General features: G+C 41.9%; 2 protein-coding genes across 2 annotated transcripts in view; one reads left to right on the top strand and one right to left on the bottom strand.

Annotated features, from left to right (window-relative positions):
* Nucleotides 1–22,851, top strand: part of gmds (GDP-mannose 4,6-dehydratase) — a 117,659-nt gene that overhangs the window by 18,095 nt on the left and 76,713 nt on the right. Inside the window, exons 2-6 of the mRNA XM_089001601.1 lie at nt 785–829; nt 924–1,011; nt 1,304–1,413; nt 15,834–16,026; nt 17,979–18,083. Of these exons, the coding sequence (XP_088857727.1) occupies nt 785–829; nt 924–1,011; nt 1,304–1,413; nt 15,834–16,026; nt 17,979–18,083 (541 nt within the window). The remainder of the gene's footprint in view (nt 1–784; nt 830–923; nt 1,012–1,303; nt 1,414–15,833; nt 16,027–17,978; nt 18,084–22,851) is intronic.
* Nucleotides 9,211–11,438, bottom strand: LOC148895313 (uncharacterized). The gene is made up of 3 exons (XM_089000976.1): nt 9,598–11,438; nt 9,458–9,520; nt 9,211–9,379 (listed from the first exon to the last, which is right to left on the bottom strand). The coding sequence occupies exon 1, from the start codon at nt 11,436–11,438 to the stop codon at nt 10,692–10,694; it is 747 nt and encodes a 248-aa protein (XP_088857102.1). The 3' UTR covers nt 9,211–9,379; nt 9,458–9,520; nt 9,598–10,691.

Raw genomic sequence — 22,851 nt, 5'->3', positions numbered from 1 at the left:
CGATATTCTAATTTTCTTTGATTTCTAAAATGCGGATTTTCTATTTTTTAAATTCTAAAATGGCAATAACATTTTTTAATCATCTAAAATGTCGATTTTTGATTTTTTTTCATTCGAAAATGTCGATTTTAATTTTTTTTTTCTAAAATGCAGATTTTCTTTTTTCCATTCTAAAATGGCGATTTTCTAATTTTTATATTCTAAAATAGTGATTTTGTTTTTTTTTAATTTGAAAACGGCACTTTGAATTTTTTTTTATTTTCTAAAATGGCAATTTTCGAAAGGAAAAAAAAATCTAAAATGGTGATGTTCTAATTTTTTTTTGTCTTAAATGCAGATTTTCTATTTTTTTATTCAAAATGTATTCTAAAAATTTTTATATTCTAAAATGGTGATGTAATTTTTTTTTAAATTTGAAAATGAAAAATTTCAAGTGTTTCATTTTCTAAAATGATGCTTTTCTAAATTAAAAAAATATAAAATTCCAAAGTCCCATATATATACAGTAAAGTCTCGTTATATCGATATCGGATATATTGATAGTCCCGGTTATATCAATACTATTTTTATGCACGCACTGAGAAAATTACATGCAAACAGGGTCGGATATATCGATAGTCCCGGTTATATCGATATTTTTTCGGACTCCCTTGAATATCGATATAACGAGACTTTACTGTATATATATATATATATATATATATATATATATATTGTTTAATAAAATGGCGACATTTTGATGAATGAAAATATTGAGTGTTATTGTTGTTTCATCTTGTCATAGGATGGCTCCTACCTGGCAGAGTTTCTACTCTCCAAAGGATACGAGGTCAGAAATAAAACCAAATTTCAGCCTGGGCAAAAAAAAAATGGTCCTTCTTCTAGTCCAACATTTAGCTTCATGGTACCTTCTCCATGGTCAGGTTCACGGCATTTTGAGACGTTCCAGTTCTTTCAACACGGGACGCATCGAACATCTTTACCAGAACCCACAGACGCACACCGAAGGCAGTAAGTTTCTTTTCTGTATTTTTCTTCATGAATCAAACAACCGCAATGAAGTTATAAAATGTCTGGAGAGCTGTCTTGGCAAAACTGTCCTGCGCACTCGCGATCAGTCCAGCAGCCCAGATTAGCGCCAGGCCGAAAGACAGCGCTGGCATGATGATTGCCCGGGGGCTGCTTCCTGACTTCACGACCTGGATGACGTGATATTTATCATGGAATAAAAACTTCTTCTCTCTCCCAGAAAATCCTGCAGTTCCCGCCAGCCATTATTTAACCCCACAACTTTCTTTGCCAGATATGAAGCTGCACTACGGCGACCTGACGGATGGCACGTGTCTGGTGAATATCGTTAACCAAGTCAAACCGACGGAAATCTACAACCTGGGTGCTCAGAGTCACGTCAAGGTAGCGTCAGCTCGTCTCTTATTCCCGTTAGCCCGTTTTAGCATTTTGGGTTGATAATTGTTGTCGTCATATTTATACCAGTGGCGAGCCATGCGTTTCAAAAGTAGGCTACGTCTGAATCAATCCAACCGTTAATAACTACAGGTAACATCTGAGTTACGGCCGTCGCGGTTTTCGACCACCCGTACTTACGACTACTAGACCCCCCTCCTTTTTTAATTTAAATTCTACGCCTGGCACCGCAGCGCGCAAGCAGCCGGCAAAGCGTACTACAATTTTGGCCAGCCAGCATGTCAACACTGGGGCAGCAATCTACTGCGTGACGACACTCAATACAGTAGTTATACAGTGCTGATATCGTCTGGGCAACATCTCCTGTGGTACCGTACTAAGTATAAAGTATACAATTTATAAATAAACAGTACAGTAAACAGTTACGTATACAGTAATAATAATTCTCATCCCATTTTCCGTACCGTTTATTCCTCATTAGGGTCGCGGGGGGTGCTGGAGCCTATCTCAGCTGTCTTCGGGCACGAGGCGGGGGACACCCTGAATTGGTTGCCAGCCAATCGCAGGGCACACAAAGACATACAACAGTCACTCTCACACTCACACCTAGGGACAATTTGGAGTGGTCAATCTGCCTGCCATGCATGTTTTTGGAGTGTGGGAGGAAACCGGAGGACCCGGAGAAAACCCACGCGGGTCCGGGGAGAACATGCAAACTCCACACAGGGAGGCCGGACCAGGACGCGAACCGGCGACCTCTGCACTGTGAAGCCGGTGTGCTAACCACTCGACTACCGGGCCGCCCTAGTAATAATAATTGATAATATGAAATATAAAATGATAAAAACAACACTAAGTTAAGTATAACATTTATAAATGAACTGTACCGTAAACAGTCTTAATACATTACAGGTACGGTTAATCAGTAATAAAAATCGATAATACGAAATATAAAATGATAAAAATGACACTAAAAGCTATCAATGGAGGCTAGCTAATGGATAGCTAATAAATAGCTAATAGCCAGATAGGCAACAGCTAGCCAGCTAACAGTGAGCCAGATAGCCAGTTAATAGCTAGCCAGCTAGCTAATGGACAGCTAATAAATAGCTAATAGGTAGACAGATAGCCAACAGCTAGCCAGGTAACAGCCTGCCAGCTAGACAGGTAATAGCTAGCCGGTTAGATCGCTAATAGCTAGCCAGCCAGATAGCCAAAAATATATATTTTTTTCACATATCCTCATAACTGGCTATCTATTAGCTATTTATTTGCTATCCATTAGCTAGAGCGCTTTCTATCTATTTGAGTTACTTCCGGTTTGAGTGAACGCTGGCGCGTGTGGCTGCCTCTGCTGACACAGAGAAAAACTTTATCCTGTGACTTTAAAGTGACCTTGAGAGTTTTGAATGGTCTTACAAATGAAATGTATTATTATTATTATTATTATTATTATTATTATTATTATTATTATTATTATCTACTAATGTGCTTTTCCTAATTGAGCCTCTGGGTGGCAGCATATGCAGCTAACAGCACTACTGCACAATGTCTTCATTCTACATGCACACATTATTGATTTCATGTCTGAGGCTGCGGGCCGGATGAAAATTGACCAGGGGTCGCATTTGGCCCCCGGGCCGCACTTTGGACACTTTTACAGTACAGTTTTAAAGCATTCGGATTTTTGTCAAACAGCATTCTTTGTTCTTTTAAATGTTACAACACGCCTGGAATGTTCGTTTGTCTTTAGTTTTGCCGTTTACCCTCGCAAAACCATCACCGACGTTAACCTCGCAGAGCGTCTTGTCAGGAGCGCCTTTTGGACCCGGGCCAGGAGTGTCATTGCGGTATGCCATTTGCTTACAAGTGTTAGCGCTGTTTGTGGTTGCCACAGACACAAAGGGAGCTCTCGTTTTCTTTGTGTGCGTCTGTTGATAACCTGCTATCAAGTTTGCACATGATACGCGCTATGTGTCGGCAGAATTTTTTTTAAAAATAGGGTTTGAAATATGACGGCCCAAGAATTTTTTTAACATTTTGTGACAGCATCAGTTGTTGTTAAAGCACGATATAAACCAATAGCTTAACCTGCATGTTTTTTACTGAGCGAGGTGCTTGTTCTGTAGCCACAAAGGGACATATGTCTTCTTGTGCCGGTCCCAAGCCCGGATAAATACAGAGGGTTGTGTCAGGAAGGGCATCCGACGTAAAAGCTTGGCCAAAACAAACATGCGGATCAAACCTCTAAAGATGGAGGACACTGATTTGCTGTGGCGACCCCTTGACGGGAAAAGCCGAAAGGAAAAGAACAAGCTTTGTAGCTTTCTATCTGAGTTACTTAGCTATCTATTAGCTAGCTAGCTTTCTGTCTGAGTTACTTCCGGGTTAAGTTAAGGCCTAGTTAACCATCTGTTAGCTGTCCATTAGCTAGCTAGCTTTCTATCCGAGTTACTTCCGGGTTAAGTGAAGGCCTAACTAGCTATATGTTAGCTATCTATTAACTAGCTAGCTTTCTATCTAAGTTACTTCCGGGTTAAGTGAAGGCCTAACTCAGGGGTGTCAAAGTCATTTTTTGCCGCGGGCCACATTGTAGTTATGGTTTCCTCTCGAGGGCCGTTATGAATTTGGGGAACCCATTAGAATGTTTAAATCCCTTCAAATATCACATATAGAGCACACAGCAAATTAATGAATAACTCGTTTTCAAATCTGAAGTCAAGAATAATGACTTTTATTGTGGTTGACATCCAAAAATATGAAATTTTGGCTCAGATTTTAGCAATCATCATGGAATTTAACAAGTTTGATTTGCTTTCGCGGGCCAAAAAAAATGATGTGGTGGGCCGGATTTGGCCCGCGGGCCTTGACTTTGACACCTGTGGCCTAACTAGCTATCTGTTAGCTGTCTATTAGCTAGCTAGCTTTCTATCCGAGTTACTTCTGGGTTGAGTGAAGGTCTAGCTAGCTCTGTGTTAGCTATCTATTAGCTAGCTAGCTTTCTATCCGAGTAACTTCCAGGTTGAGTGAAGGCCAAGCTAGCTATCTGTTAGCTATCTATTAGCTAGCTAGCTTTCTATCCGTGTTACTTAGCTATCTATTAGCTAGCTAGCTTTCTATCCGAGTAACTTCCAGGTTGAGTGAAGGCCAAGCTAGCTATCTGTTAGCTATCTATTAGCTAGCTAGCTTTCTATCCGTGTTACTTAGCTATCTATTAGCTGTCTATTAGCTAGGTAGCTTTCTATCAGAGTTACTTCTGGGTTTATTGAAGGTCTAGCTAGCTCTCTGTTAGCTATCTATTAGCTAGCTAGCTTTCTATCCGAGTAAATTCCAGGTTGAGGTTGAGTGAAGGTGAAGCTAGCTATCTGTTAGCTATCTATTAGCTAGCTAGCTTTCTATCCATGTTACTTAGCTATCTATTTGCTTTCAACATTTAGCTTGTAGTCGATGTGCACATTCCACCATGATGTCCCTGATCCACTGGTGAAAAGATGCTTTGATCCTCTCCTCTTTCATCTACAACTGCTTTATGTAACAAAGAGGGTACAGAAAGTGCTAAAGAATGAATGACTCTGTGTCTTTGGATTGGCTTGGATATGCCTTTATTAGTCTCACAGTGGAGAAATTAAATTTCCCAGCAACAAAGTGAAGGAAGGAAAGTAGAAAAACAAAATACATGAGCTGCTGGAAAGGCAGCCACTATCGCGGCGCCGTCTTGAAGTCAAAAGAACAAAGAAAAACTAAATAACAAATAATATGACAGCATAGAGACAATATGACAATACAAAGACACAGAGAGACATTCATTCTTCAGGACTTGCTGTACCCTCTTTGTGATGACATGAAGCAGTTCTAGATGAAAGAGGAGAGGATCAAAGCGTCTTTCCACCAGTGGATCAGGGACATCATGGTGGAATGTGCACGTCGACTACAAGCTAAATGTTGAAAGCAAACACGCAGCTGTAGCATCCATTGACGAAAAGAGATTGTCTCACATCTCCTGTTCCACATAAATCTGCTTCAATTCCAAGCCGCAACAGCTCCACATACGCATTGGCGCTCTGCGCTGACGCTCCTTTCTTCTTATCGCGGGTTCCTCAAGCCATGCCGCAGACTGTCCAACAGCACTGACCTTTCCGCTGAAGATGCTGCCCATTACAGGTGCAAAAAAGCACAATGGCCCCTTTGGTGTCCAGCGATGGCAGTCAAATGGCACCAACATTCCTCCCATTCAAAAACAGTACTGGCATATTCATGCTGCCGAAAAGGCGCAACCGCTCAGCACAGTCTCCTCCTTGATGAATGTCGTGGTCAAAAATGCTGAAAAACAATCCGTGTCCGTTCCACACGACGCACAACAACACAAAGTGACAAAAGAAAACACAAAACAAGACAAAAACCACCAAAAAAAGCAAGGCTCATGAGAGCACTTGCTGAGGCTGCCGACTCGGGCGCCATCTTGGACTTCTTTGTGTTGTAATATTATCTTTGTGTTGTCATTTTTTTTTTGTTCTTTTGACTTCAAGACGGCACCGCGAGAGTGGCTGCATTTTCAGCAGCTCATGTATTTTGTTTTTCTACTTTGAATGTTGCTGTGCCGATTACTATTTTGTGTTTGGGAGCCTTTTACTGAGCGAGTTGCTTGTTCTGCTGCCACAAAGGGACATATGTCTTCTTGTGCCGGTCCCAAGCCCGGATAAATACAGAGGGTTGTGTCAGGAAGGGCATCCGACGTAAAAGCTTGGCCAAAATAAACATGCCATTGATTTGCTGTGGCGACCCCTTTAAGGGAAAAGCTGAAAGGAAAAGAAGACTTTCATTCCTTTTATCACTTTGCTACTGTGAATGTAAATTTCTCCACTGCGAGACTAATAAAGACAAATCCAATCCAATCCAATTAGCTGTCTATTAGCTAGGTAGCTTTCTATCTGAGTTACTTCCGGGTTGAGTGAACGCTAGCGCGTGTGGCTGCCGCTGCTCACCCACAGAAAAATATCCTGTGACTGTGAAGGGACCTTGAAAGTTTTGAAAGGCGCTTATAAATGAAATGTATTATTATTATTATCTGAGTGTTGTTATGCCAGGTTAGCCATTGCGCATACAGCATTGGCAATTTGTTATTTTTGCGTTAAATATTCAAGTGTCTGTCTATCGCCCTTCTCGTCAGAGTAAGAAAGAAAGTCTGGCTGCTCGTTTATTAGCCGCGATGGTTAGAGGACTGACCAGAATCTTCAGGGACATAAATAAGATGCGCTAGCATGCTAATTGACGTTGTGTAAATGTTTTGCCTTTCTGCTCCATTTGGTCTCAACATTCATAGTCAAAGTTTGTCGTTGGCAGCAAACAGCTGGTCAGCCAGAGGTCGCACTTGCGGTTGAAGCAGGTTGCTTTTGGATCGTGGGACTGTGTGGCTCAGCCCGAGTTCTTCCTTCATCTTTCTCCCCCGGGGTATATCGTTATCTGTCAATCAATTGTGGATTTTGATAAATACATAGATTAATGAATAGATGAATGAATAAAAAATCATATGTTTAAGATTTACATATATACGTTCTACCTTAGCTTACGAACTTAATTGGTTCCCACAGTGTGTAAGACGAAAAGTGTGTATCCCAAAAAATATTTCCCATAGGAAACCATTAAAATGAGAATAATCCGTTCCCAGATCCCCATAAAACATAATTTTCTAAGCCTTAAAACTACACCAAATATACAGTATTTTATGTATAATTAATGTGATATGATATTATAATTAAAGAAATAAACTGTATTGTATAATAAAGTCGTTGATGGCTTGATGGAATGGATAGCTTTTTGCATAAAGTGACTCAAGGAGCTCTGGATTGTACATCTTGGAAATTGTGATATTGCAACAACAGATGCAAGCAGACACACTAGAAACATCCTCAATAGCTGGTTCCCTTGCTTGTCTTTTCATTTCAAATAGAACTGATGGCTAGTGCGGGTGATTTGTGGAGCCTGATTGGGAATTTTAACCTTGCAGTCTACACTCTGCCTTTGAACTATCAAAGTTGAAACAAGTCTAAATTTCACTGTTTTCTATCCATTTTGTCACTCTCTCTCTGCCTCGTCTCGTCTGCCTGTCTCTTTAATGTTCAAACCAACTCCTCTCACTGCTGCTTTCTTCACCAATCACGTGGCTTTAACCGAAGACTGGGGGCGGGGAATAGAGGACAAAAAAAAAACATGTCGGCAGCCATTTTCTTATTTGGAGAATGGCTTCACTCTCTGTCTGTAAACGCCCCCCCCCCCCTCACTACTGCATTCTTGACCAATCACATGGCTTTAACCGATGACTCGGGGCCGGGAATAGAGGAACAAAACAATCCGGCTGCTATTTTCTTTTAGTAGAACGGGCTCGTTCGCGAACAGCACATCACTCATTGTGGCAACTCCGTGTGTGTCCGTCCCAAAAAATAGTTTTTATGGCAAGGTAAAATTTTCATACATTTAATGTTTGTTAACCGAAAAGTTCGTAAGCCAAGGGGTAAAACGAGATATCACTGGATATAGATATAGATAGCGAGAGACAAAAAGAAAGAGAAAAAAAAAATATATATATATATATATATATATATATATATATATATATATATGTCTGTGTAAGCTAGTCGTACAGGAGTGGTCCATCGATATAGCCGTATACAAAAGTGAAGGTTTCGGACGTTTCGCCTCCTATATAATATATTTTGTATATATATATATATATATATATATATATATATATATATATATATATATATATATATATATACATACACACATACATACAGTGAGACCTTGGCTTACGAACTTAAAGGGCTACCGACGTATTTTAATAAGATTCCACCACATATAGCTATAGTTTACGTTTGAAGACCCGCTCTGACTATTCAGGAAGTCTTGTTTTTGAGTTGGTGACGAGTCCGTACGTGACGTCACTAAAGGAACGCCCCTAACCGAAAAAAAGACACATTGTAGCAGGCCTTCCATCACGTCAATGTATTTTGCTGTACATGTTTGGTCTGAAAACCGTGTTGCACCCAAAAGCCGCCAGAAGAGGGCGTCCAAGCTCCATATAAGGAATTTTTCAGCCTGTGGAAACGGAGGTGACCACAGGAGGTCGCCATTTTGTGCCTCTCGTCTGGTGATCAATTCCCCCCCCCCCCCCCCAATGTTGCCTCAAAATGGCATGGAATAAATTATTTAATCGATTGCAAAAATGTATGCTCTCCTTTTCAGAACTATTTGAATCATATTCATAACTGGATGTGTAACAAAAAAGCATCTCCTCCGAATCTGAAGCCATTGTTTGGATTCTCCAGCAATGCAAACGTCTTGGCGTGACATCACGAACTGGGGGCGGGACTTTCTGAAAATGCCCAATTCGTAGCTCAATTCTTTTGCAGATTTTGGACACTTTAAGTCATTTTTATTGGTGTTTTGCATTTGAATAAAAATATCATACTGTGTGTGTACTGTGTCAGTTAAGAAACAAAAAAGTGACGTCAGTTGTCCTTTAATTGGTTCCCAGACAGAGTGTGTAAGGCGAAAAGTGTGTATCACCAAAAAAATTTTCCCACCGGAAACCATTAAAATGATTATAATCCGTTCCCAGGTTTCCATAAAATATAATTTTCAACTAAATAAGCCACACACAACATACCTTATTCTATGTATAATAAATGTGCTCTTGTATTGTAATGAAATAAATACACTGCACTGTATAATAAAGTCACTTTATTTACATTTGTAATGGTCATTGATGGCTTGATGGAATGGCGTTGGAGGTCGGAGGTCAGAGCGAATTACTGTTAGGAAAGAGAGTCACATTCCATAAGGACTGTAATTAAAGTAATAAACTACTATAAAATAAAATTATTTTATTTACCTTTGTGATGGTCATTGATGGCTTGATGGAATGGCGTTGGAGGTCGGAGGTCAGACTGAATTGCTGTTTAGAAAGAGGGGCACATTACATGAGGACTGTAATTAAAGAAATAAACTACTGTAAAAAAGTCGTTTTATTTACCTTTGTGATGGTCATTGATGGCTTGATGGAATGGCGTTGGAGGTCGGAGGTCAGACTAAATTGCTGTTTAGAAAGAGGGGCACATTACATGAGGACTGTAATTAAAGAAATACACTACTATAAAATAAAGTTTTATTTACCTTTTTGATGGTCGTTGATATCTAATGGAAGGAGAGTCACCTTCCATATGGACTGTTGGTAACTTCTCATCTTGTTGGTAGATTCTCTTCTTTGCGTCTTTGGAGACTCCTCATCATTTTTGCTGTTTCAAAACCTCTTAATTGACACCTGTTGCTTTCTGACTTGTAAGGTCTTACGAAGCTGAGGCATCACATTATCGTTCATCATGTTGACGATTCTCATAGCCACAGTCTTTTCTGGATGGAACTGTTCGATAAAAGCCTGCACATCATTCCACTTTGCCACCATTGCCTTGATGAGCTCACTTGATGCTGCAGCCATCTCATCCTCCTCGCCGTCCGATGTTCTCAAACCATCCGTTGCTGGCTTTAAAATCCTCAATAAGCGGAGAACTTCCAGGTTGCCGCATGGCGATATCGGCGTGAATTAGCCATGCTTTCTCGCATATAATTGCTTTACTCACGCTGTCGCCGGATAGCTGCTTTTCGTTAATCCAAATTAACAGACGTTTTTCAACTTCTTTGATTGCCCGAGACCGTTGCTTTGACAGCACGGAAACACCTTTTGCAACAGACGCACCTTTGATGGCTCCTCTGTTGCGCAGAATGGTAGCAATGGTTTACTTAGCATAGCTGTACTGGGCCACTAAATCACACAAACGCACAACTCGTTCATGTTTATCAATTTTCTCCTTCTTCTCCTCAATAGTGATTTTGTTTTGTGTCTTCTTCGGCTGAACACAAACCTGTGGTGCGGTCTTTTTCGGTCCCATAATAGCAAAATTATCTGCAAATAGCTCCTCAAAGGCGATTGGCGTGTAAATTCAGAGAGAGGAGGTGTGGGAAGTTGGGCAGGCTGGAGCGCAGTTCGGTCGTGTACTTCCGCCAAATATCTGAAGATCACTCCGCCAGATCCGAAGATCACTCTGCGGGTGTGTATCGCGAAAAGTAGTGTGTATTTCAAGGTTTAATTTTCATAAATTTGACATTCGTAAGGTAAGGTGTTAGTAAGCCAAGGTCTCACTGTATAAAAAAAAAAAATCCTCGTCTCACCCACCATGGGTGGTGTCTGTCCCCATTTCAGCTTGGGTCCTCTACCAGAGGCCAGGAAGCTTGAGGGTTCTGCGCAGTATCCGTGCTGTTCCCAGCACTGCGCTTTTCTGGACCGAGATATCCGATGTTGTTCCCGGGATCTGTTGCAACCACTCGTCGAGTTTGGGGGTCACTGCCCCAAGTGCTCCGACCACCACAGGCACGACTGTCACCTTTACCTTCCAGGCTCTCTCCAGCTCCTCTCTGAGCCCTTGGTATTTCTCGATTTTCTCATGTTCCTTCTTTCTGATGTTCCCATCACTCGGGACCGCTACATCCACGACAACGGCTTTCCTTTCCCCTTTATCTATGACCACGATATCTGGTTGGTTGGCCATTACCATCTTGTCAGTCTGTATCTGGAAGTCCCACAGGATTTTTGCTCGGTCATTCTCCACCACCTTGGGAGGTGTTTCCCATTTTGACCTTGGGGTTTCCAGTCCATACTCCGCACAGATGTTTCGGTAGACTATGCCAGCCACCTGGTTATGGCGCTCCATGTAGGCTTTCCCTGCCAGCATCTTACACCCTGCAGTTATGTGTTGGATTGTCTCAGGTGCCTCTTTGCACAACCTACACCTTGGGTCTTGTCTGGTGTTGTATATCCCTGCCTCGATGGCTCTGGTGTTCAGGGCCTGCTCTTGAGCAGCCAGGATGAGTGCCTCTGTGCTGTCCTTTAGACAAGCCCTCTCGAGCCACTGATAGGACTTCTTGAGATCAGCCACTTCTGCTATTGTTCGGTGGTACATCGCGTGTAGGGGCTTTTCCTCCAACGATTGTCCCTCTTCCAGCACCTCATCCTCTGTTCCCCATTGTCTGAGACATTCTCTGAGTTCATCATCCGTTGGAGCCTTCTCTTTGATGTATTCATGGAGCTTGGATGTTTCATCCTGGACAGTGGCTCTCACACTCACTAGTCCCTGGCCTCCTTCCTTACGGCTTGTGTACAGTCTCAGGGTGCTGGACTTGGGATGGAACCCTCCGTGCATGGTGAGGAGTTTTCGGGTCTTAACATCCGTGGTCTGAATCTCTTCCTTTGGCCACCTTATTATTCCTGCAGGGTATCTGATCACTGGCAGGGCATAGCTGTTTATTGCCCGGGTCTTGTTCTTGCCATTGAGCTGGCTTCTGAGGACTTGCCTCACCCGCTGGAGGTATTTGGTCGTAGCCGCTCTCCTTGTTGCTAATTCGAGGTTGCCATTGGCCTGTGGTATACCGAGGTACTTGTAGCTGTTTTCAATGTCTGCTATTGTTCCTTCAGTGAGTGAGACCCCTTCAGTGTGGACTACCTTGCCCCTCGTAGTCACCATCCGACTACATTTCTCCAGCCCGAATGACATTCCGATATCACTGCTGTAGATCCTGGTTGTGTGGATACGGGAGTCTATGTCCCTTTCGCTCTTAGCATACAGCTTGATGTCATCCATGTAGAGGAGGTGACTGATCGTAGCTCCATTTCTGAGGCGGTATCCATAGCCTGTCTTGGCGATTATCTGGCTGAGGGGGTTCAGTCCTATGCAGAACAGCAGTGGGGAGAGTGCATCACCTTGGTATATGCCACATTTGATGGACACTTGCGTTAGTGGCTTGCCATTGGCTTCAAGTGTGGTTTTCCACATCCTCATCGAGTTTGCAACGAAGGCTCTCAGGGTCCTGTTGACCTTATACAACTCCAAGCATTCATTGATCCATGTGTGTGGCATCGAGTCATATGCTTTCTTGTAATCAATCCAGGCTGTGCACAGGTTGGTATGTCGGGACCTGCAGTCTTGAGCGACTGTTCTGTCAACCAGCAGCTGATGTTTGGCACCTCTAGTATCTCTACTAATGCCTTTCTGTGCTTTGCTCATGTATTGATCCATGTGTCCACTTATCTTAGCCGCAATGATGCCTGACATGAGCTTCCATGTTGTGGAGAGACAGGTTATTGGCCGATAGTTGGAAGGAACTGCACCCTTTGAGGAATCCTTCATGATCAGGATTGTTCGCCCTTCGGTTAGCCATCCTGGGTGAGTCCCATCCATCAGCAGCTGGTTCATTTGTGCTGCTAGGCGCTCGTGGAGAGCTGTGAGTTTCTTTAGCCAGTAGGTGTGGACCATATCCGGGCCTGGTGCCGTCCAGTTTTTCATACCTGAGACTCTTCCTTGTATATCTGCCGCTGTGATGGTAACTCGGTTCTGTTCAGGGAGGTTGCTGTGCTCCTCTTTCAGAGTCACCAGCCATTGTGCACTGCTGTTATGTGCGACCTCCTTCTCCCATATGCCTTTCCAGTATCTTTCAGTTTCCAGCCTTGGAGGGTCTGCTCTGCTGTTAGAACCCTGCCACTGAGCGTACACTTTCGCAGGTTGTGTTGCGAACAGCCTGTTTATTCTTCTGGCCTCATTGTCTTTCGTGTACCTCTTTAGGCGACTGGCCAAGGCCTGGAGCCTTTGTTTGGCAGTTTCGAGTGCTTCAGGTATGGTTATCTGCATGTACCTCTTGGGTATTGGCCTTTTATTCACACCTCTCTGGGTCTCCGTCAATTGACTCACATCTTTCCGAGCCGCCTTGATCTTGGCCTCCAACCGTCTTTTCCATGGTGGGTAATGAATCTCGTGGCTCTCATGGTTGCTCTTGTAGCCAAGCATGTCTAGGATCACTGATGCTGAGGTGTATATCAGCTCATTGGTTTCCGTGATCGTTCCGGTCGGGATCGTTCTCAGTGCTGCATTCACAGTTTCCATGAGACTTTCAGGTGGTACTTCACATAGCCGTTGTAATCGGTGCCTTCGTTGCCCAGTTTTCATTCTTGCCATGATCTTATCTCCCAGGTCATTTGCTGCCTCGCTCAGCATTTCATTTATTGGGGCTGGCTTCCCAATCTCATTATTCATTGGGGCTTGCCTCCCAATATATATATATATATATATATATATATATATATATATATATATATATATATATATATATATATATATATATATATATATATATATATATATGTCTGTGTCTGTCTGTATGCATAATATTAATTAGCTGAATAAATAAATAGATACATAGATAAATACATGAATAAATAGATAAATAAATACATACATAAATACATTAATGAATAAATAAAGAAATAAATCAATCAACCAATTAATCAATCAATCAATCAATCGATCAATAAATACCTTTGCTGGGGCAAGTATTGCTTAGTGTTGGAGTGGTCATTTCCCATTTCAAAGGTTGATGGTTCACTCCCCGGCCAGCACGACCCTATCCAAAAGTGTCCTTGAGCCAAATACCGGTTGCCCCTGATGCTCCGTCATAAGTTCCCTCCCATCAGCCTTGCAAGCGGTACCGATACACAAAGAGCCCTCACTATTGGTACTTGCCATAAATAAATAAGGCGTCTTTATTTGTCCGTGTGTGCAGAGTTGATGGCGAAGCACTAAAGGGCCAATGCGTTTCTTCGCCATTGGCCCGCCTTTTGCCCCACCTGTGGTGACCAAGAACCAGGAAGGCTTTTAACTGTCACGCCCCATTTTGTATTTTTTGCCAACCCGCCAAGTCGATGAGCGTAGACAGAAATTCCCAACATCAGCTCAATTTGCCTTCTTGTCTGGAAAACAAGGCATTCTGGGAATAGGAAATTTTGGGATGGACTCCAATAGACTCCCGGCACGTGATTTGCTACGTCCCTCCTTGGGGATTTGTGACTGATTCTTCCAGATGAGTTTCAAGTAAAAGGGGACTTGGACTCTTGCGGATTTTCAGTTCCGCCAACTCCTGAAACCAATTTCATCCGACGACTCTTTGAACAATTTGCAAAATATGCAAGTCATCCCTTGAGACGAAAAAACGGCTTCTTTCAACAGACTGCGCATGTTTTGGAAATCTTGAGTGGCAGCTCCGCCTTACCAGCACCAGCCCAGTTGGCATGGGAACGCCTTCCCGGGAAGAGCTGGACGAAGCGGCTTGGGGAGAAGGAAGCGAGTAAGGACGGAAAAACATGAAAACCCCCTCACAAGAATGTCCGAACCGAGATTTCAACTTTCAACTTTTCGTTATGAGGCAAATGGAAGCAAAATATTGCTCATTTGTTCAAGAATAGCCTTGTTTTTGATTACGCTTCTCCTCCGTGTTGAGCGGATCCACATGAGGTGGCTCGGGCATTTGATTTGAAACTCTCCTGGACCATGAACCTTCGCCAGGTGGCTCCTGGGAAAGACCCAGACCAGCCCAGTTGGCATGGGAACGCCTTCCCGGGAAGAGCTGGACGAAGCGGCTTGAGGAGAAGGAAGCGAGTAAGGACGGAAAAACATGAAAACCCCCTCACAAGAATGTCCGAACCGAGATTTCAACTTTCAACTTTTCGTTATGAGGCAAATGGAAGCAAAATATTGCTCATTTGTTCAATAATAGAGTTTTGTTTGTGATGGTTCCTCTCTTCCATGTTGAGACGAGCTAAATGAGGTGGCTCGGGCATTTGATTTGAAACTCTCCTGGACCATGAATCTTCGCCAGGTGTCTCCTGGGAAAGACACAGACCAGCCCGGTTGGCATGGGAACGCCTTCCCGGGAAGAGCTGGACGAAGCGGCTTAGGGAGAAGGAAGCGAGTAAGGACGGAAAAACATGAAAACCCCCTCACAAGAATGTCCGAACCGAGATTTCAACTTACAACTTTTCGTTATGTGGCAAATGGAAGGGAAATTTTGCTCATTTGTTCAAGAATAGTGTTTTGTTTTTGATTACGCTTCTCCATGTTGGGAGGATCCACATGAGGTGGCTCGGGCATGTGATTAGAAACTCTCCTGGACCATACGCCTCCACGCTGAGACATGAACCATCGCCAATTGTCACATTCGGATTGACTGCTGGGGGCGGGGCCACACCTCCCTGCTTCCACAACTTCCTTCTTCAGGACAGCGGGTACGAAAACGGGACGCTGTCAACTTGTATTTGTACTTTGTATTACCCTGGACTTTCTATATCTTCGTCCGAGTCCCCCCCCCCAATTTTGAAAGGCGCTTATAAATGAAATGTATGATTATTATTATTATTATTACGATTATGATGATGATGATGATGATGATGGGTAGACGTAACTCGCGCCGGTCGTAAATCGGATGTTACCTGTATATTTTTTAATGAACATTGTTGTTGTCTCTTCCTTCAGATCTCCTTTGAAATGGCCGAGTACACGGCTGACGTGGACGGCGTGGGAACGCTTCGTCTTTTGGACGCCATCAAGTCGTGTGGCTTGACCGACAGCGTCAAATTTTACCAGGCCTCCACCAGCGAGTTGTACGGCAAAGCCCAGGAATTCCCACAGAGGGAGACTACGCCCTTCTACCCTCGTTCACCATACGGTAAACAGATTTTATTGATTTCTTTTTGATGAATCCGGCGCTTGACGTTAGCCCTGTTTGGACACATGACGGTTAGCGTGTGCTGCTCGTCTGTGTACGACGAGAAATTCATTTCACGGGCTACTTTTTTTTCGCTGTGCACACAACCTGAGGCCAAATGTCTTCCGTTCCGTTGGACTGGAGTGTCTCTCGTGTCTCTCGCTGAAACAAAGACGCCTTTATACTCTCGCTGCTTCGGCGCTCGTTGGCGGCACGTCGCCGCAGGCAGCCGACGCATGCGCGGGCGATGCACGTGTGCAGACGATCCGGTTTCATGTTCGCCGTTTTCATGTTCTGCATCGGCTAAATACTCCTGTTCGCTGACACCCTCTTCCCCCACCCGTCTGTCAACACCCGAACCGAGGCTTCATGGGCGGTTATGAGGGGTGCACTTCTGGGGATGAATAATAATAATAAAAAAAAATAATAATAGTAATAGTAGTAGTAGTAATTATAGTAATAGTAGTAATACTAGTAATGGTAGTAATACTGGTAATAATAGTAGTAATAATAGTAGTAATAGTGGCAGTAATAATAGAAGTAATAGTAGTAATAGTAAGTAGTAATACTAATAGTAGTAGTAGTAATAGTAATAGTAATGGTAGTAGTCGTAATCGTAGTAGTAGTAGTAAAAGTAGTAATAGTAATAATAGTTATAATAATAATAGTAATAATAATAATAGTAATAATAATAATAATAATTCTAAGCAGTAGTAATAGTAGTAAGAGTAATAATAGTAGTAGTAATAGTAGTTTTAATAGTAGTAGCAATACTAATAGTAATAGTAGTAGTAGTAGTAACAGTAGTAGAAATAATAGTAGTAACAATAGACGTAATAATAGTAGTAACAATAGTAGTAATTATAGTAGTAGTAATATTAGTAATAGTAGTAGTAATAGTAATAGTAGTAATACTAATAGTAGTAATGTAGTAGTAATAGTAGTAGTAATAATAATAGTAACAACAGTAGTAATAATAGTAGTAATAATAGTATTAATAGTAGTAGGAGTAATAGTAGTAGTGATAGTAATAGTAGTAATAGTAGTAGTAGTAGTAGTAGTAATAGTAGTAGTAGTAGTAATAATAGTAATTAATAATAATAATAATAATAGTAATAATAATAATTCTAATAATAATAGTTGTAATAATACTAATAATAACAGTAATATGAATACTAATCATAATATACTGATGATAATAATAATAATAATAATAATAATAATAATAATAATAATACATTTCATTTATAAGTGCCTTTCAAAACTCTCAAGGACACTTTACACTCACCGAATCGTCACAAGAGGGTGTCATGGCCATCCAGACCTTTTTTCGTCTCAAATTGTCCAAGTTAATCCCATTTTTTGGTCATGTCGTGATATCAAAAGAACAAAGCATTTAAATAGATTGAAATACATAACATACTTGAAATGAATGGAAAATTAGGGAGGGTGACACATCCTGCCCGTGTCCAGGTCGTAAATTTATTTTTGAATGGTTACATGATTGTGACATCATATTCACGTCCAGTCTCCAAGACTGTCGGACCCACAGAATATTGAGTTTTAGGACTACATAAACATTCAATTCAGCGTTCGAAACTTTAGACTCTCTGATTTCATTAAAAAAAAAATCCTCAGTGATCTGGCTCTGGAGTTATCTGAGCTTGAAATTGGGGCGGCTGTACAAAATACAATACAATTTTAACAACAGGGGAAGCTGTAACAAAAAACATTGCCAGAGGTTTGACCAGCGCTTTATCAGCACCCCCTCCCACAAGAATAACCAAAACCCGAACAGATTCGGGAATGGCAAATTTTCAATTCCCAAACAAATTTGTGAATGGCAGTGAATTAGTTAATTAGCACAAATGAATAACATAAGATATGTTTTTTTTTTCCCTGCAACTCGTAAGGTGCTGCAAAATTATACGCCTACTGGATTGTGGTGAACTTCCGAGAGGCCTACAACCTGTTTGCCGTCAACGGGATCCTCTTCAACCACGAGAGTCCAAGGAGAGGTAAGAACGCACCGGTGACAAACGCATCTTTTGCCTCATCCAATAAGATTGGACTATATACAGGTAACATCCGAGTTACGACCGGGTTCCAACAAAACGGTTGTAAGTCAATCGGTCGTAAGTCGAAATCCATTCTAAATGGTCGACGTGACGTTTACACGACAGGATAGCATACGATGTCAATCTGTTGTTTTCAAGCAACATTTTCTATTGAATGCTATTGTATACTAAACTGTTCACAGTTTATATATTTTATAACTTTTAGTGTCATTTTTATCATTTTATATTTCGGATCAACGATTTTTATTACTGTATAACTGTACCTGTAATGTTTACAAAACAACTTACTGTCCAGTTCATTAATAAATGTTATACTTACCTTTTAGTGTCGTTTTTAATAATAATAATAATAATAATAATAATAATAATAATAATAATAATAATAATAATAATACATTTCATTTGTGACCGCCTTTCAAAACTCTCAAGGACACTTTACAGTTACGGGGTATTTTTTCTGCGGGTGAGCGGTGGCAGCACACACGCCAGTGTTCACTCAACCCGGAAGTAACGTTTTTATCATTTTATATTTCATATTATCGCTTTTTATTACTGTATAACTGCACCTGTAATGTATACAAAAACTGTTTACTGTACGGTTCATTTATACATTTTATACTTACCCTGTTAACGGCCAGAAGAGGTCGCCCGACACACACGCTTGAACTCAGGCGTACGGCAAAGGAAAAAAAAAGCAGTGTGCAGTACTACAGGAGATGTTGCCGAGGCGGTATCTCCACTGTATAACTACAGTATTGAATGTAGTCACGCAGTACATTGCTGTGCGAGTGTTTGACATGCTGGTTGGCCAAAATTGTAGTTGCCGTTGCCGGCTATTTGTGTGTTGCGGTGCCAGGCGTAGAATTTCTAAAAAAAGGGTCTGGTGGTCATAAGTACGGGTGGTCGTAACTTGAATGTTACCTGTATATACTTTTTTACACATCTCGGACCGCCGAAAAACATCCAGCGGGCCACAAATACCCACCGGGGCCATAGTTTGAACACCTGTGGTGCAATGGATAGCATTTCCCACACCGAGTATCTTTTTTTGTGCTAAGCCATTCGATTTTACTGACTTAAGCCTCTAACCTCGGTTGGGTTCGACGTCTGGGCCTTCGTCGGTGTTTGTGTAATCACAAACACCTGAGCGGTTGACCCGAACCGCGCCGCTCGTGACGAAATCATGTGGTATTCATCTCGGGTCACACCGGCGTGTCAATCAGGTTAAACCGGTTGCCTGCAACCCTTCGGGGCATCGCATGCATATTAAAAATGACATGGCTACCTCTTTTTTTGTTTCCTGTGTGTGTGTGTGTGTGTGTGTGTGTGTGTGTGTGTGTGTGTGTGTGTGTGTGTGTGTGTGTGTGTGTGTGTGTGTGTGTGTGTGTGTGTGTGTGCGTTTTGTGATGGATTTTAGGCTAGTTGGAATCCGGACTGGCCGACGGTTGTCTTTTCATATGAAACCATTCACGAAATAACAATTTTAGTATATTGAGCTCTCCGTTTATAATCAAACAAACAGTTGAATTATTCGGTCTCCATATTTGTTTGTATCTCCGAGTGACTATTGCCATACAGTGATACCTTGGCTTACAAACTTAATTGGTTCCCAGACAGAGTGTGTAAGGCGAAAAGTGTGTCACCCAAAAATTAATTTCCCATAGGAAACCATTCAAATGAGAATAATCCGTTCCCAGGTCCTCATAAAACATATTTTTTTCTAATTTTCTAAGCCTTTTCTAAGGACAACCGACGCCCCCGGAAAAGTTGTGTCCATAATTTGTAAAATCACTTCAAATGACTTCTACTGAGCATATTTTACAAAGATTCCACGGCATATACAGTAAAGTCTCGTTATATCGATATTCAAGGGAGTCCGCAAAAATATCGATATAACCGGGACTATCGATATATCCGACCCTGTTTGCATGTAATTTTCTCTGTGCGTGCATAGAAATAGTATCAATATAACCGGGACTATCGATATATCCGATATCGATATAACGAGACTTTACTGTAGCTATATTTTACATTTTAAGACTCGTGCTGAATATTCAGGAAGTCTTGTTTTGATGACGATGCCTGACGTGACGTCACGTCTGGAACGCCCCTGACCGAGAAAGCAACACACAATGCATTTTGGGTACTTTGTTTGGTCTGAAAACTTGTTGATCCGTGTTGATGTCGAAATTAGGAGGAAAACACATAAATAATGCGACGGTGAATCGTTGTGTGTTGCACCAAGACTACTATTTGATAGTAGTTGACACAAATTCCCAGCAGAAACATTTCCAACGGAGCTTGGGCGCCATCTTGTGCATTTTCTGGGACGCTACACATCAGTCCTGATGCCTCAAAATGACCCGGAAAAACTTGTTTAATCAATTGCAAACATTTATGCTTTCCTCTTCAGAACTATTTGAATCATATTCATAACTGGATGAGTAACAAGAAAGCATCTTCTCCGAATCTAAAGCCATTGTTATGATTCTCGAGCAAGGCAAGACGTCTTGGCGTGACGTCACGAACTGGGGGCGGGACTTTCTGAAAATTCCCAATTCGCAGCTCAATTTTTTGCAGTTTCAAGCCCTTTCGAATGTGTGTGTGTTTCTGTTTCTGTAACCCCTTCCCCCCGCTCACTGATGCGCGTGTCCTGCTGCGTGTGTCCCCTCCTTCCTCTACCACGCATGTTGACCAATCACGTGTGGCTTTAACCGAAGACTGGGGCCGGGGAATAGAGGGGAAAAAAAGCAGGCTGGCATTTCAGGAGCTCCAAGAACCGGCTCGTTCGCGAACGACACATAACTCATTGTGGCGCTCAGTGTGTTTCCCGAAAAATAGTTCATCTGCCAAGATTATATTCTCGCGAATTTAACGTTCAGAAGGCGTAAAGTTCGTTATCTAGAGCGTTCGTAAGCCAAGGTATCACTGTACAGTTGAAAAAGGAACATCTGATCGTACTTTCCCAAAACAAAGTGATCGGAGTGTCGTTATCAACCATCTTTTTCTCTCTCTGATGAATGTCTCAGTGATGACGCACGTCACGAAGCGTAAACTTCAGGAACCACACCTCATGCTTCATAAAATCGGCCTGTCCTCCATCAATCGTCGGTCCAAAATGCTGCCGATCGCCTCTTGACTGGTATTCATGAGAGGGAGCATATAACTCCTACTTCGGCATTATTTCACTACATTTTAAAGGACAACCGACACCATTTTTTTTTGTTTCCTAACTGACATCAGAAAAACGTTTTATAGCATCTAAAATATCCAAAACACGCAGGCTGATATTTTTAGTCAAATGCAAAACACCAATAGAAGTGACTTAAAGTGTCCCTAAACTACTTCAAATTGACCTCGGAAATGCAGAGTTTCAGAGGTCCCGCCCCCTTGTTCGTGACGTCACGCCAGGACGTCTTGCCTTGCTCTAGACTCAAAACAATGGCTTCAGATTCGGAGAAGATTCTTTCTTGTTACTCATCCAGTTATGAATATGGTTCTGATCAAATGGTTCTGAAGAGGAAAGCATAAATGTTTGCAATCGATTAAAGATGTCCTTCCGTATCATTTTGAGGCGTTGAGACTCCAATGTAGCTCCCAGAAAATGCACAAGATGGTGCCCAAGCTACATTGGAAATGGGCTGATTTGTCTGCTGGGAATTTCTGTCAACTCGTATCAAATAGTAGTCTTGGTGCAACACACAATGATTCACCATCGCGTTATCTATGTGTTTTCCTTCTAATTTCGCCATCAACGCGGATCAACACGATGTTTTCAGACCAAATCAAAGTACCCAAAATGCATTGTGTGTCAGGAGCGTTCCTAACGTGACATCACGTCAGGAATCGTCACCAACACAAAAAACAAGACTTCCTGAATATTCAGCGATAGTCTTAAAACATAAAATATAGCTATATGCGGTGGAATCTTTGTAAAATACGCTCAGTAGGAGTCATTTGAAGTGATTTCACAAATTATGGACACAACTTGTCCGGAAGCGTCGGTTGTCCTTTAAGAGTTTTTTTCCAAATCCTTCTCTGAGGTCCGTCTGAGTACCAGACACAATTTGAGGTCCCCAAAACGAAGCGACTGTTTTTCCTCTGTTAACTTGAGTTAACCCAAATGACACGTCAAAACGTTTAAGCATTTTGTGCACTGCCAAATCCAGTCCTGCTCAAACCTGGGTTTTCGACCATAACCTGTTCCACAAACCTGTTTGAAAACCGATTTGGTGGAAAACCAAAACATTTCCCATTATAATCAATTAATCAATGTTGGCTTTATTTTAATCAATAATGCGTCGCTCACAATGAGACGCGAAACCAGGAAGTCATTTAGAAGGAACCCAGGCATCAAAAACCTGAAATTTTTGTTCAAAAACCAAATTGGTCGAGAACCAAGACGTTGACTGTATAAGGAATTTAAAGTAGGGGTAGTAGGGTCTTCACAAGTCCTGACCGTTTCTCAAAAGCCCCCCTTCAGATGAGGCTTTTCCCTCCCCTTTACTCCTTTCCCGTTTTATGGGTGTGACTCGACACTCCTTGAGTGAAACGGCACATATATTCTCTCTGAGATGGGAAGAAAAGAAGCCACATTTCCGATATCTGCAAGAATTGCGCAATGCTGTAGATAGCGACTGACAGCATATTATTTTGACAAACGGGATATTTGAGAAACAACGCCATGACCTGGAAAACAAAGGTCACG

Source organism: Hippocampus bargibanti, linkage group LG07, assembly GCF_051943395.1.
Source record: "Hippocampus bargibanti isolate YZ-2025 linkage group LG07, ASM5194339v1, whole genome shotgun sequence".
NCBI lineage: Eukaryota > Metazoa > Chordata > Actinopteri > Syngnathiformes > Syngnathidae > Hippocampus > Hippocampus bargibanti.
Note: the sequence above shows the minus strand (reverse complement) of the source record. Positions and strands in the feature narration are given on the sequence as shown.

Excerpts from the sequence above, each read along its gene's own strand:
- LOC148895313 (XM_089000976.1), bottom strand. The coding sequence starts at position 11,438 with ATGTACCACCGAACAATAGCAGAAGTGGCTGATCTCAAGAAGTCCTAT.